The 15,000-nt window shown below is 34.2% G+C and overlaps 2 protein-coding genes across 4 annotated transcripts in view; both read left to right on the top strand.

The window, feature by feature from the left end:
- The window catches only part of si:dkeyp-68b7.12 (rho GTPase-activating protein 30), a 19,293-nt gene extending 10,118 nt beyond the window's left edge, over positions 1-9,175 (top strand). For all 3 annotated transcript variants that reach the window (XM_059562956.1, XM_059562954.1, XM_059562955.1), the window contains 6 exons: positions 796-893; positions 1,032-1,103; positions 2,108-2,788; positions 4,563-4,702; positions 5,573-6,198; positions 7,251-9,175. In XM_059562956.1, the coding sequence (XP_059418939.1) occupies positions 796-893; positions 1,032-1,103; positions 2,108-2,788; positions 4,563-4,702; positions 5,573-6,198; positions 7,251-8,802 (3,169 nt within the window). In that variant the 3' untranslated portion in view covers positions 8,803-9,175. The remainder of the gene's footprint in view (positions 1-795; positions 894-1,031; positions 1,104-2,107; positions 2,789-4,562; positions 4,703-5,572; positions 6,199-7,250) is intronic.
- Positions 9,176-10,298: 1,123 nt separating this feature from the next.
- On the top strand, positions 10,299-13,657 carry si:dkeyp-68b7.5 (zinc finger protein 134). The gene is made up of 5 exons (XM_059562953.1): positions 10,299-10,731; positions 11,561-11,661; positions 11,745-11,814; positions 11,937-12,017; positions 12,891-13,657. The coding sequence occupies exons 1-5, from the start codon at positions 10,497-10,499 to the stop codon at positions 13,373-13,375; spliced, it is 972 nt and encodes a 323-aa protein (XP_059418936.1). The 5' UTR covers positions 10,299-10,496; the 3' UTR covers positions 13,376-13,657.
- The last annotated feature ends 1,343 nt before the right edge of the window (positions 13,658-15,000 follow it).

Raw genomic sequence — 15,000 nt, 5'->3', positions numbered from 1 at the left:
TTTGTATGTATTTTATTTTAATTATTTTTCTTTATTTTTATTTAACTTAGTTTTTTTTAACCATAACCCAAGTGTAACATTACTACTGTAAAGTTTTGTGAAATTAGTATTAGATTAGTACATCCCCAATAAAATGAGTTGGGAAAAGTAAGCCAAAGGTTAAATAATAATTCATTTTTAAAGATAATTTTGCTAGATACTAATGCTTTTATTTTATTTTACTTTTTTAAACTTTATTTTACTTTTTTATTATATTTTACTTTATTAACCTGGACATAAGTGTAATATCACTATTATAAAGTTTTAGGATTAGTGCATCGCTAATAACACAAGTGAAGAAAAGTAAAAAAGGTGCCTAAAAGTTTAATAATAATTAATTTTTGAAGATAATTTTGCTAGATATTGATGCTTTCATGTAAACACTAATATCATTTTATTTTATTTTATTCTATTCTATTGTATTTATTTATTTATTTATTTTATTTATTTATTTATTATTTTTAAACATTTTAAATTTTCTAATTTTTTATTTTAAAATTTTTAAATTGTTACATTTTTTAATTTTTTAATTTTTAAGTTTTGATTCAATTTTTTTTTTTTTTTTTTTTTTTTTAAATGTTTATTTTTTAATTTTTAATTTTTTAATTATTATTTTTCTTTTATTTTTTTATTTATTTAAATTATTTTTATTTATTTATTTATTTATACATTTTTTATTCCACTGCTTCATAAAATTAATTCACTGATCATGCAGATTCATCTGCATTAAGCTTGACCATCTGTGTTGTGTTTCAGGAGGAAGGGCTCCCTCAAAGGTAGGAAGTGGAAATCCATTTTTAATTTGGGCGGGAGACTCCACGATCCACGCAAGAAGAACAAATACTGCCCTAAAGGTGCGAGCATCTGACTGTACATTGCATGACCAAAGTCAACAGATAATTAACTACAAATGCTTCCCTTCTCACATCTAATTCATAGCTTGTATTTCTCATTATTGATTCATGTTTATCTGTATCTTTTTTAATGCACAGATAAAGAAAAGATGGCTCTGAGGCCAGCAAAGAGCATGGACTCTCTGAGCCCAGGTGCTTATGCAGCAGACGGTATGAAGAGAGTTTTATCATCTGCTAATGATTAAGATTCAGCTGTATATATGGCCGTTTCAGGCTCATACTCATATTTAATCTGTATGCAATTACAATTGCAGATTTACCGTAGTCAGACATTTCTTGGTGTTTAACATTCACCCTACTGATTGTGTACTTTACCTTAATTTAGAAGCATCTATAAGCACGGATAAATGTAAAAAAAAAAATATTAATCACAAAACATCTTTAAATAATCTAAATAATTCATTTTTTTTCTGACCATATATGTAACTCATTAACCTAATCAGAGATTTTTATTTTGAAACTGTTAAAATCATTAACCTTATTTACATGCACATCATTTTCTATTTAAGGAATTTTCTAATTATTCTCATCAAGATAATAAATATTGTCTTTTTTTCTGTAAAGATGGTTACTTGCTTAAAGTGTTTTTACGCTTAAACTTTTTTTTACGCTTTTCTTCCTAAAAGTCATCAGAATATTTAATTATCGCTACTTCTGCATTAACACAAAAATATTCTATGCTAGAATGTTTCACATCAGTTTCTGCAAACAGATTTTTGAAAGGCATTAAAACTTTATTTTTTCATCAAGGATGCATTTAATTCAATTATTTAATCATTTATAATATTACAAAAGATTTCTATTTAAATGCTGTTCTTCTAACCTTTCTATTCATCTGTGATTTATAAAAAATAAATTGCATCACGGTTTCCACAAAAACATTCAGAAGCACAACATGTTTTCAACAATATTCAGAAATGTTTCTTTAGCTGCAAATCATCATATTAGAATGATTTCTAAAACAAATTAGACACTGAAGGCTGGAGTAGTGATGCTAAAATTTCAGCTGTGTATCACAGAAATAAATTACACTGTTTTTTTACAGTATTTTTGATCAAATAAATGCAGCCTTGGTGAGCAGAAGAGAAAACATATTACCAAAAGCTTTTGAACAGGTAAAATCTTACATGTCTGTATTATTGTTTCTCTCTCAGATTCCAAACATCTTCCTCCTCTTGTTGTGTCAACGGCATCGGGCAGCTCAGAGGGCGTGGCTTCTGTTGGTGGGGGCGTGTCCAGTGGATATGCGGTGACTTACAGGCGAACAGGCGGAGCTCAGGTCAGCATGGTGAGTGGAGGAACCTCGGGAACTTATAACCGCCTGGAGTCTGGGGGCGGAGCTGAGGGCGTGTTGCAGGGCATGAACAGATCACCCGGAATGACCAGCAAAGCAGAACGGCGCGCTGGGATACACATATCAGGGCCATTTTCTGTGACCGTCCCGCTTCATATAACGTCTGGACTGGCTCTGGGTGTCCTGCACGGCGGCTGGAACGAGAAGGAACAAACTCAGCAAGGAGACGAAGCTGAAGACGAGGACCTTAAGAGCACAGAAACAGAGACGGAGTCCACAGATGGGAATCAACAGAACAAAAATGATGTTGTTCAAGAGAGGGAGAGAGAAACTAATAGTTATGTGAAAAGCCAGGAGGATTGTGGGAAGGATATGGCAGAGATTACAAAAAAGGAGAGTGCCATGCCAGAAAAAGGAGATGCATCGAATGCCAAAGAAGCAGAAAAAGAACATCTGAGTCAGAATCAAGAGTCTGTTAAGGAAAATGCACAAGATACACAACCACAAAACAAAGATGAAAACACGGAAGAGGATTACATGGGTAAGAGAGACATATTGAGATTATTATTCACTCACATGTAAATCTTTGCATCACAAATTTACAAGTTCAGAATGAGTTGTTTTTGCAGTTTTGTTTTAGACATGTTTTCAAGGAGATTAAGACATTGCAGGTAAATAGGGTAAAACATTTTTTTCATAGGTTTTCTGAAACGTTATGTTTAAATATGCAAATGGGGCATTGTCTAATTAAAGATGCACACATTTGCATAGATTTCCTTAATAGAAATCTGAACATTGGTTCAAAATTCTTGTTTGATATTGGATTTCTCTTTCTATCGCTCCATGATTCAGAAAATACTGTTAACAGACAGAAAACAAACACATTTTCACCATGTTTTATGTGTAAAATGTTGTATAAATCAGTGTAAATTGGAAAAAATAGGAACAAACTCCTCTATAAAATCCTTCAGAATATAGAGAGGAATAAAACTGTAAGTTTTGGTGTGTGCATGTGCTGCTGAAGTGGAAAAGGAAACTCCCCACCTTAAAAATATCGCATTTTTACCATGTTTTTCAGGAATAAAATGTGTGTGTAAATATCAGTGTGAATGTTATATGAACAAACCCTTCAGTAAAAACCTTCAGACTATAGAGAGAAATAAAATTGTAAGTTTTGGTGCATGCAAGTTTTTCTGAAGTGGAGAAGAAACTCACCACCTTTAAAATTTCACATTTTTACCATGTTTTCCGGAAACAAAATGATGTAAATATCAGTGTGAATGTTATATGAACAAACTCCTCTATAAAATCCTTCAGAATATAGAGAGGAATAAAACTGTAAGTTTTGGTGTGTGCATGTGCTGCTGAAGTGGAAAAGGAAACTCCCCACCTTAAAAATTTCGCATTTTAACCATGTTTTTCAGGAATAAAATGTATGTGTAAATATCAGTGTGAATGTTATATGAACAAACCCTTCAGTAAAAACCTTCAGACTATAGAGAGAAATAAAATTGTAAGTTTTGGTGCATGCAAGTTTTTCTGAAGTGGAGAAGAAACTCCCCACCTTTAAAATTTCACATTTTTACCATGTTTTCCGGAAACAAAATGATGTAAATATCAGTGTGAATGTTATATGAACAAACTCCTCTATAAAATCCTTCAGAATATAGAGAGGAATAAAACTGTAAGTTTTGGTGTGTGCATGTGCTGCTGAAGTGGAGAAGAAACTCCCCACCTTTAAAATTTCACATTTTTACCATGTTTTCAGGAAACAAAATGGTGTAAATATCAGTGTGAATGTTATATGAACAAACCCCTCAGTAAAAACCTTCAGAATATAGATAGTAATAAAACTCTAAGTTTTGGTGTTTGTAAATGCTGCTGAAGTGGAGAAAAAACTTTTAAAGATACGGGTTCTAATTAAAATCTACAGATGCAAATAGATAAAGCGTGCAAAAAATAAACTCCTATAAGTATATTTTGGATTTGTTGACAGTATTTTCTGATTTTTGGAGTGATAAGAAGACAAATCCAAAATCAATTTGTATTGTACTGGCAAAACCATACAATCATTTTTAACTAATGTTCAGATTTCTGTTTTGCAAATGTATGCATATTAGTAAAATACAAAAATATGTTTGCAATTTTTATTTATGCAAAACCTGAACAGTGGATGAAAAAAACTGTTTTTGCCTTTAGCATCTGGGCGTAAATCTTAAAATAATATGTAGGAAATTTTGATTGCTCATAACATGAGCTGTTTGAGGAAAGTGTGTGTTTGAAAATGAATGCAAAAGTGAATGTTTTCCCCACAGAGATGAGAGGAAACCTCCATCAGGAACCCATCAGTCCAAACTACTATGAGGACATGGAGTTTCCAGACCCAGATCTGCCACTGGATTTCCAGGAAGCTTTCGGTTTCCTGGATTCGATGGACAGCTGTGCTGGAAACACGGTGTGTTTATGCATGTATTAATAAAGAAATGTATGAGTGAGAAATAACAGTCTCAAGACAACTCTTCTGACAAGAGATTTGACTAATGCTTACTGCTGATTCCAAAAAAACATAGTACACACAGATATTAGTTAAATTAAATTAAAATGATTAAAAATAAGAATTTAAATCAAATTAAAACTTAATAAAAACATATTTACATTACATTTACTTTAAAAGTATTATAATTACATTAATTATTTTTAATTGTAACATTTTTATTAATGATTTATAACAATTATATATATTATATAATATATATATAAAATTAAATCACTAATTTAACTGAATTATTTTACACTTAAACTTTTAATTAAAATATTGTAACATTATTATAACCTAATACAAAATAAGTTTTATTCAGTATTAAATAATACAGTAGTGTGTATACATATACATACTGTATATACAAAACGTATATATTTGTTATTAATATTACTATTACTAAGTAACTTAAGTTATTAAAAGTAGTTCTGCCTTTGTAACGATCTACATAGTGTTGTTCATTACCTAATAAAATCTAAAATATTTTATAAAATATTATAAAGTAATGAATTAACATTACATTTCCTTTGACTCTTCCATGATCTTAGATGAGCATTCTTACCATTGCAGTGCATTGTGGGATTGTGTGATGCTGTATTATATGATTCTATAAGAGGTTTTCATTCAGTTTCAGTGATTCATTATCTGTAATTTAAAAAAAATTAGTCTAAAAATGTGTCGTATAAAGTAGCTTAATACTATTGACTTGATTGTATATGGTGAGCACACTTATAATGCCTTAAGATGTCTGTAATTGATGTCTGTCTCGCTTTCTCTCTTCTCCAGGTTGAGTTCTCAGTCGAGGCGCCTTGTTTTGAGAACGAATATGAGTATGAGGAGGATGAAAACAAGGACAGTCCATCGCAAATCTGCACTAATGAGGGTCAAACACCTGTAGCCAAAAGCAGCAGCCCATCCCTCACACACCGGGATCTTCCTGGAAAATCACACAGCCTGCCGTATAAGTCCCGCCCCTTCCTGCCAGCACTGTCATTATCCTCAGACGACGAGTATAGCCCTGCTGATGATGATGAATCTGATAAAGGTTCTGAGTATGAGGAGATGTTTTGTCAGAGTCTACCAGCCAGTCGGGGTTTTCAGGGACTGTCTTGGTCGAGTCCACAAACCACCGCTGACTTATCTACTAGCAATGATGTAGATCTACACACTAGTAACCAATCAAACGCACTTCTTTCAGAGAACAATGATGATGTGCAATCCATCGACCAATCAGGAGACGCGATTCCTGCTGATTCTGCAGTGACAGACAGCAGTGAACCTGCTTTTGACCCATCGTTTTGTGAAGAACATCTGAGTTCAGCTGTATTAAAGACACATGAAGTGTGTATGGATGAAAAGAAGAACGACGAGAGAGAGTCAAAGGATGTGGAGAATGATAAACATACACTGATGTAAGTAGCTTAATTCTTCAGTTCATTTCATCATTTATTCTCCTACATGACTTTATTTCCTGTGTAATGACATTAAAGGAGAATAAAATTCTTCTTATAGAGGTTGTCATGGTCTAATAATGACACAAAACACCATAAAATAATCCATACAATTTATGTGCTATATTACACTTTTTTTATAAGTCATATGATGCTTTGTGTCCGAAACAAACAGAAAATATATTTAATTTACATTTTTACTTAAAATATTATTTTTAAATTAAGTTAAATTAAATATTTCGGACATTTACACCGTCTACTTTGGAATAACTACTAGTTTTTAATAAATGTACTGAATAAATGTAGCATAAGAATTACATGGCACACACATATTAAATTAATAGTAGTAATAATAAATTAAAATAATTTAATCATTTGTTTTTTTCCACTTAAAACTTAAATTTAATAAAAAAAATATATTTTTAATTGTAACTTTTTTTTTAAATTTAGTTTAAGTAACTTAGTTTGATTATTGCATTTTAAATATATATATATATATATATATATATATTTTAATTAGCAACTTAATATTTTTTATGCAGTCTAATTAAATAATTTAATTAAAAATTTTTATGAAACTATATATTAAATAATTTAATAAAATTACTGAAATTAATCTGTAAATTAAATATGATAATAATAATAAGTACATATTTATTATAATGAATTAAATATATCCACATATTTATCACATAAAAATAAATAGCACACACATATTGGGTAATTTATGATTAATTTAATTATTAAAAATTCATAATTTTCTAAATTTTGGAATCATTTATTTAACAGACTGAAAATCTTCCCAGTATTCATAAGGGCTTTTATCATGCATTTATGGTTGTTTATGGAGCTCGACAGCCCCTGGTCACTGTATGCTTTCTTTTCATGGAAAACATAAACCTAAACACTCTAATAATCTCCTCTATTTGTGTTTCAGGGCAGAAATAATATTGGGTTGTAACAACACAAAGAGTGTAGCATTTGTGTAATATCTGACTTTTGTATGTGTACAGAGGAGAAGATGATCCAGAGAGTGAAGCCAGTGAAGAAGACACTTATTTTGGACCGGACTCGATTCCTTCTTCACCAGAACCCGACCAAACTGAGGCTGACACCATCAGCGTTCCTGAACCCATCCCAGCACTGTCTCCAGCCAAAGATGTTCAGCAGGTGCTGGATGATGCGGGTTACCATGGTAACAGCGAGGTACCAATCACCGATGAGCTGACGGATGCAGACTGCGTCTCACTGGCTCATCAAGACCAACCACCAGAGGAACAATCACAGATTATCAATGAAACAAAGACTGAAGAGGGTCAAGCGGTGGAGGATGAGAAGAGAGAGGAAACAGAAGTTCTAGTGGGGTTGGAAAAATGCAGGGAAAATCAAGGAGAAGAGTGTGAGAACAACAACAAGACAGATACAGATGAAGGAAAGTGTGAAGATGTTGAGGAAGATGCAAAACCTGGATCTCCAGAGGAATGTAGTGATGGGAACAAAGAACAAAAACAAGCGAACACAACTGAAAGAAAAGAAGATTTCATGGAAAATAGTGGAGATTGTGAGGAAAATGGAAACGATGGACCTGAAGAAGGAGAACAAGACAAAAATTATGCTGAAAGACAAGACGATTCAAAAGAAAACAGTGGAGATTGTGAGGAAAATGCAGAAGATGGATCTAAACAAGGAGCCAAAAGACAAGATTTAGAGAAAAACAGTGAAGAAGGAGATGAAGAACCGAAAAGACGAGAAATTTTGATGGAGAATAACAGAGAATCTGAGAAGGTAGATGAGGATCATACAAAAGACCAAAACGAAGCTGAAAGACGAGAAGATTTAGAGAAAACAAATGGAGAATTTGAGGAGAATGCAAAAGAGGGAGAAATACACAGAAACGAAGCTGAAAGACAGAAAGATTTAGAGGAAAGCAGTGAAGGATACTCTGAGGAGGACGTGAACTCAAAAACAGAAAGTCTTTCTCCTGAAGGTGGAGACGAGCCGGAAAAGTCCACACCCATGCAGCGACCAAATGAGATTCAACTCCAACAAACAGAAAGCAAAGAGACTGACGAGGAGACGTCCGATCAGATCTCAGCAGCGCCTCCCAAACGCTCTCCACGTAAACCTGCCAATCCCACGAAAGCGGTTCCTGTTGTCCCTCCCAAACCTCAGACGTCCAAACTCACGGCGTTCTCGCTCAGAAAACAGCTCCAGCACAGACAACACGAGGATAAAGAGGCACAGGGCGAGACAACCGACCAAGAACACGGAACCGAAACTAAAGCGCCGCAGAGAGACAGCGCAGAGAACTGTAAAACACAGCCGAGGCTGGACTCCGAGGGTCCCGGAGAGAGACGGGAAGCATGGGACGGAGGAGCGGATCAAAGGAGAGACGCAGACAAAGAGGCCAAGAGGAACAGCGGCATCAGCATGTGCTTCGATCAAGCTGTGGCTCGAGCCACAGAGAAGAGGAGCCGAGAGAGAGAGAGCACAGAGAGACTCTCCGGAGCGCACTGGGACAGAGAGAGCCGGAAAGACGGGAAAACTGACTCACTTGATTCCTAAAGAGGAGAGCAAACCTGTAAAACATAATGTACACAGAAAGTGTTCACATTTTCTCTTTCAACATACTCATTTTCACACATCTGGTTGGGTTTGTACAGCTGAGAAGTGCATCTCAGATCATTTATTATCACATCAATATTCATGGGTCAAAGACATTAAGACATTTACAAAAGTGATTCTGTGTCTCTCGAAAGCACATTAAATGTAAGTGTTTCAAAGTTTTTGGAGAACAAAATGTCAGAATTTGGTTGAAACAATGTTATAATGTCAGTCAGAGTGTTACACGATATGTATGTAAAAATGTAAACATGTGATCGTTCTGATGTGTACATAATAAAATATATATAAGTATAAGGGAGCATATTAAATTTGATTGTGTTTTAGAAATTCTTAATGAAAAAGGGCTAAACCTAGGATAAAAAACTAATTAGTATTTGGGGTTAAAGTAATTAGTCTTTTAATATGTCATAAATTGATTTTTGCTGTAAATATGCCTGACGAAGTTGTTACACTGAATGACATTTTAGTGGGTGTCTTCTGTAAATCAGGGAAAAATGTATGATATTTATTTTTTGCTCAGAAAAGGTAAAACAAAATTGCAATTAAATTAACCAGAAAATGTTTAAATATTTTTGGGGGAGAAAAACAGCAATTTAAAGCAGGATTACACTTGCTTTTATGCTTCAACCCTTTTTCGTCTTTGACCCTCATGCAAAATAAAATTGTGGGTTACAAACCAGCTGCTTTATAAGTATTGATTAACCAGTTGATCATTTTCAGCCAAAATTTTTAGACTTTGTTTAATGTTTTTATCATTGTGTCGGATTATATATCCTAATGCACTCAAAGGAATATAAAAAAACTCAGGAACAAATGCATAAGAGACAGAACACAATCTGTATATGATGATATATGTATTTTAATCTCTGTATACATTTTATTTCATTAAATTAGATGTTTCATGATCTTGTGCGTTTATGATGTGTTTTTAATCATTTCACTTAATTTGGACTTGTATATAACCTGCTAATGATAATAATAATATAAGCTAAATTCATTAGCTTATAATAAGCTAATGAACTGATGGATATTTGTCTCTAATCAGCTTTTATTATCAAAGCCAGAGGTTCTAGCAAGACTTTCTCTTTTCTGTATTGGATTCTCATTGGCCAGTGATGTTCATTATTATATAATTTCATATGAAATAATAAAGCGAAAAACCGAACAGACAAAACGTCAGTCTTGAACATCTCAAACTGAGCCATTTCTAAAATGCTGATTATAAATGAAAATTAAAGGGTTGTCATCCACCGCCTGTCTCTGTTTACCTCTAAGAACAGATGCCTATTTGGTCACAGGAGAAAATAAAAGCAAGCAACTTTTACTCTTACTAAAGCATTTGGAAATGTTTGGATTCAGAGTGAAGCGCATCCGTTTTGTGCGGCGCTTCTAATTTTGGATTTACGGTGCTTTAAAAAGAAACAGCCCAAAATACATTGGTCCTTCAAAGGGTGACGTACTTCACTAGGAAATGGTCAACTGTTTTGTGAGGTTTGTGTAAACACTATTGATTCGCGCTCGGCATTCACCAAAGGAAACCACCAGATCGCACGCGAGCTTTTCTCCCTTCGGAATCGCCAGACGAGCATCATCTGTACCGTACACGCGCTTTATTCGACACTTAAACGACGAGAATGTCCGCATCGGGCGATATCCACGCGCAGCTGGCGTCGATCCTCGAGCGCTTCGCTAAATGCGCGCTGCTGGAGATGAGCCGCGCGGTGGAGCAGGAGATGACGCGCCGCCAGATGGAGGTCGAGACCCTGCTGGTGAAGCTCCAGTTCACCGAGAGCGAGCTGCGATCTGCTCGACAGAGCCAAGCGAACCTGCGCTCCGTGGGAATACAAGTCCACAGCAGCGGACAGAGAGGTGCGCGCGACCCAGGACACGTGAGCGTACCTTTAAAGTCGACATGATGCTGTTTAACCCGTGCTTTTCAATCTTCAATCATTAACCATTACGCTGAAACGAATGTCTTTCTCTGCTGACGTATGGAAGGCCCCGCTGCGGCTCGGCCAATTGCTAGCGACCCGCGTTCTAACCACGCCCCCTCAACCTGGGATACATGTTCAAAACGTTGTTGTAAAATGGGTTGCAAATTCAGATTCATGTTGACTTTAAATTGAAGTGCTTGGCATAAAACTTAAACATTGGGATCAGATTGATGCATACTGGTGTTAGTATTAGTAATAGGGATAATTTACCCAATATGATAATTCTTTCATCATTTACCCTCCTGTTAAATGGTTCCAAAATCATATGGTTTTCCTTCCTTCATGCACCATTCAGAAGATATTTTGCATGCACTGAAAGTGAATTTGAATCACCATTTAAAGTTGCCTAGCTGGCTTGTGCACTATATTCAAAGTCTTCTGAAGTAATTTGATAGCTTAGTTATTACTTATTAATTACTGGAAATATATCACTCTTTCTAATATGCTGGTAGGAATGCTTTTTTAAATGTACATACATGCGTGTGTGTATGTGTATATATATATATATATATATATGTATATATACATATATATATATGTGTGTGTGTGTGTGTGTACATGTGTGTGTGTGTGTGTATATATATATATATATATATATATATATATAAACACACCAGAAGATATATATAAACACACAATACATGCATTGTTCCTGTTGTATTGTTTTTCATGTTTTTTCCCCTACTATTTATTTTTCTCATCAGAGGTAAACCTCAACCTTGTAAAGTTCAATGAAAATTATGACGGAGAAACACCGACAGGGACGAACACAGACGATCCTTCAGCACAGGCATTCGCATTGAATGTAAGCATTGCTTCGATTCTTAGATTAGATTCTTATTCAGTATGTTATATAATATCTTGGTTTCTTGTCATTCCCTGATGCAGGAAGATGGAATCAAATCCATTCGGATCAAAGAGGAGCACATGGATGAAGGACAGTGGGACAGCGGACTGAGTAAAAGACATACACATTCCTAAAATAACCAAACTTAAAAAATTATGATAGTGCTACCAAGTATTTACTCTTTATGATTGTCACACATATGTTTGAATGATTCCACACTATTTTTACTCTAGTATCTCCTGCTCTTTGCCCGTTGGGTCCGGAGGCGGAAGACCAGGACAGTTTCAGCGCGGGAACAGGACTATCTAAACAGAGTAAGAGTTCACGTCATACCAGAACTAGTCCAAATAACTAGTGTTTAGAATTAGGGGCTTTTTTAGCTGCTGTACCAAGCGTCAAATACACTGCACAGTATGTATACGGCATGGTTTCAGTACAGCAGGGAATAAAACCAAACACAAAATTGCGTCTTTTTTATGAAAGATGACCTATTATTCCTCTTTTTACAAGATGTAAAATAAGTCTCTGATGTCCCCAGAGTGTAAATGTGAAGTTTCATCTCAAAATACCTAATATATTTTTTATATCTTGGTGAAATTGCCACTTTTAGGAATGAGCTGTTGTTTTTGTGTTTTTCCCTTTAAATGCAAATGAGCCGGTGCTCCCGCCTCCATTTTCAAAAAGAGGGTGGAGCTTCAGTATTTCATGCTTTATCGAAACAGGACAATTGTTTATGGTTTTGTTTGGCTGCAGTACCAAATTCCCATTCATTTCAATTGCTGTCATTTTTTATGTGAACCCGTTTTTTTCACATAACAAGTACCAAAACATGTAGCCTACCAAGTTTTGTACTATTTCCGTGAAAAAAAAAAAGTAAGATTTTTCCATAAAAAATGATTGAACAACACCAGAAGGCTAATGAATGCTATTATCATTCAAAGTTTAAGTTTTTAAAAACAAATCTATTTCAGCTCATTCTGTAAACTATAGGGAGCCTTATTACTTGCGCATTACTATAATATTAAAGGTTACAATTAAAGGGTTACTCCACCCCAATAGCCCAAACTATTAAATTCTACCGCAGTTTATTTTTAAATACAATTATTAACACCCATATAAAAAATGGTCATGCAAACATGTAAGGTGCAGCTGTGATAACCCTCTGCTTTCTGTGCTTCACTCTGCAGACGGGAGTAAAATCAAGCCCAGTGGGTTGTGGAATTCACCCGTTTCTGAGGAATATCCCATCAACTCCGAAGGCCAGAGTTTGGACGCGTCTCCTCTTGAATCAGGCGAGCGATACGAGAACCGACGGCCGGATCTGAACACACAGCATCACATGGAAGAAGCGTACAGACCGGAGGAGATCCCCCTGCGTGTGAATCCTTCAGCGGCGGAGAGGAGCTCTCGCTGTCCTCAGTGCGGAAAGACCTTCACCACACGCTTCTACCTGAAGATCCACCAGCGCATCCACACCGGAGAGAGACCCTACACCTGTCCACAGTGCGGCAAGGGCTTCTACTGTAACTCACACCTGATCTCACACCAGCGCTCGCACACCGGAGAGAAACCCTACAGCTGCGAGGAGTGCGGCAAGTCCTACTCACACTTAAACTCTCTCAAACTGCACCAGCGCAGCCACACCGAAGAAGAGGCGTATGCATACTGGTGATTCATCATCGACGCCGTTTGACATTCAACATGTATTTTGTATGATAAATTATAAAATAAACAAGCATTGCTTTTAGTTTGATACACTGCCTTTTTTGAGTTAACATTTGTTACACTATTTGTTAAACATTGATTGATACATAAAATGCATTTCATTTATATATAAATTAATTTTTCATTTTATGACCTGTGTTATGTTGCTTTGCAATATTTTATTAGTTTGTATGGATTATTTAATATGGGAGCATCATTTTGCAATTGACAATAAAAGCCTGTGACTTTCTGATGGAAATAATTCCTGGGTGATTCGGATGGGGATTTGCTGGTGTTTACACTGGTGTGTGTTGCAGGAATGTGTGTGTGTGTGTTTGAATGTGATTTGATCTAAAGCTTCATGGAGATCATGTCACAGGAGATCAGGCTCTCTGGTGAAAAATAAAATACTAGAGAGATGCTCAGACTAACCAGTAATTCATACATAATATTAAATTAAATATAATTTCATAAAGAGATTCTCAAACAACAGTTATATGTTTAATAAAAAATTATAATAGTAAAATTGAATATAGAAAATTAATATAGAAAAAAATGTAATAATATAGAGAAACTCAGACTAACAACAGTAATAATGAATAACCAAGTAATAAATATTTGTAATTAAATAAAATGTAATATAGAGATGCTTAAACAATTATAATAAAAAAATTAACATAAAATTGAATACAGATATGCTCAAACTAACAACAGCAGTATGTTTAATAACCAATAATAGTAAATAAATAAAACTTTGCTCAAAAACAGTACTGTTCAATAATAATCACATTATAAATAAATATAGAAATATCTTAGAAAATTAATATAGAAAAAATAAATAATATAGAGATGCTTAGAATAACAACAGTAATAATGAATAAACCAGTAATAAATAATTTTTAATTAAATAAAATTTAATATAGAGATGCTTAAACAATAAAAAATACTATTAAAATAAAATTGTATATATATAAATGCTCAAACTAACAACAGCAGCATGTTTAATAAATAACCAATAATAGTAAATAAATAAAATGTTAATAAATAAAACTTTGCTAAAATACAGTACTGTTCAATAATAACCACATTATAAATAAACATAGAAATATCTTAGAAAAGTAAACTAATTAAACACAGAGATGCTTAAAGTAACAACAGTACTATCCATGTGCATTACTAAATAATAAAGAAAATAATCCAATAATAAATAATTTAAATAAAACGTAATACAGAGATGCTCAAACAACCGTACTATGTTCAATAAGAAATAATCAGTTAATAATTAAAATAAATTAATATAGAAATACTAAAACAGCAATGTCCAATAATAAATAAATAATCTATTAACCCTCTGGGCTTCTTCGCCCGAAAACGGGCGAAAACTTGAACGTTTTGAAATGTTTAATTTTTTTGCTTCATCGGATGGGTATGAAACTTGGTGACTTTTGTTGTATTACCTATATGAACACACAAAAAAATCAAGGAGATGATTCTGATATGTTAAAGGGTTGTAAAAAAAAAAGTCACACTTAGCTTCCTCCCGCCCGAAAACGGGCGACATAGGAAATGAATGGGAAATACGAAAAAATAGGA

Source organism: Carassius carassius, chromosome 12 (genome assembly GCF_963082965.1).
Source record: "Carassius carassius chromosome 12, fCarCar2.1, whole genome shotgun sequence".
Taxonomy (NCBI): Eukaryota; Metazoa; Chordata; class Actinopteri; order Cypriniformes; family Cyprinidae; genus Carassius; species Carassius carassius.
The sequence above is the reverse complement of the archived record's forward strand: the minus strand, read 5'-3'. Positions and strand labels throughout refer to the sequence as shown.

Bases quoted from the DNA above. Each gene is read 5' to 3' on its own strand.
- si:dkeyp-68b7.5 (XM_059562953.1), top strand. From the start codon at position 10,497: ATGTCCGCATCGGGCGATATCCACGCGCAGCTGGCGTCGATCCTCGAG. The intron at 11,662-11,744 runs GTAAGCATTGCT...TCCCTGATGCAG, and splicing joins CACAGGCATTCGCATTGAAT to GAAGATGGAATCAAATCCAT. The intron at 12,018-12,890 runs GTAAGAGTTCAC...TTCACTCTGCAG, and splicing joins AACAGGACTATCTAAACAGA to ACGGGAGTAAAATCAAGCCC.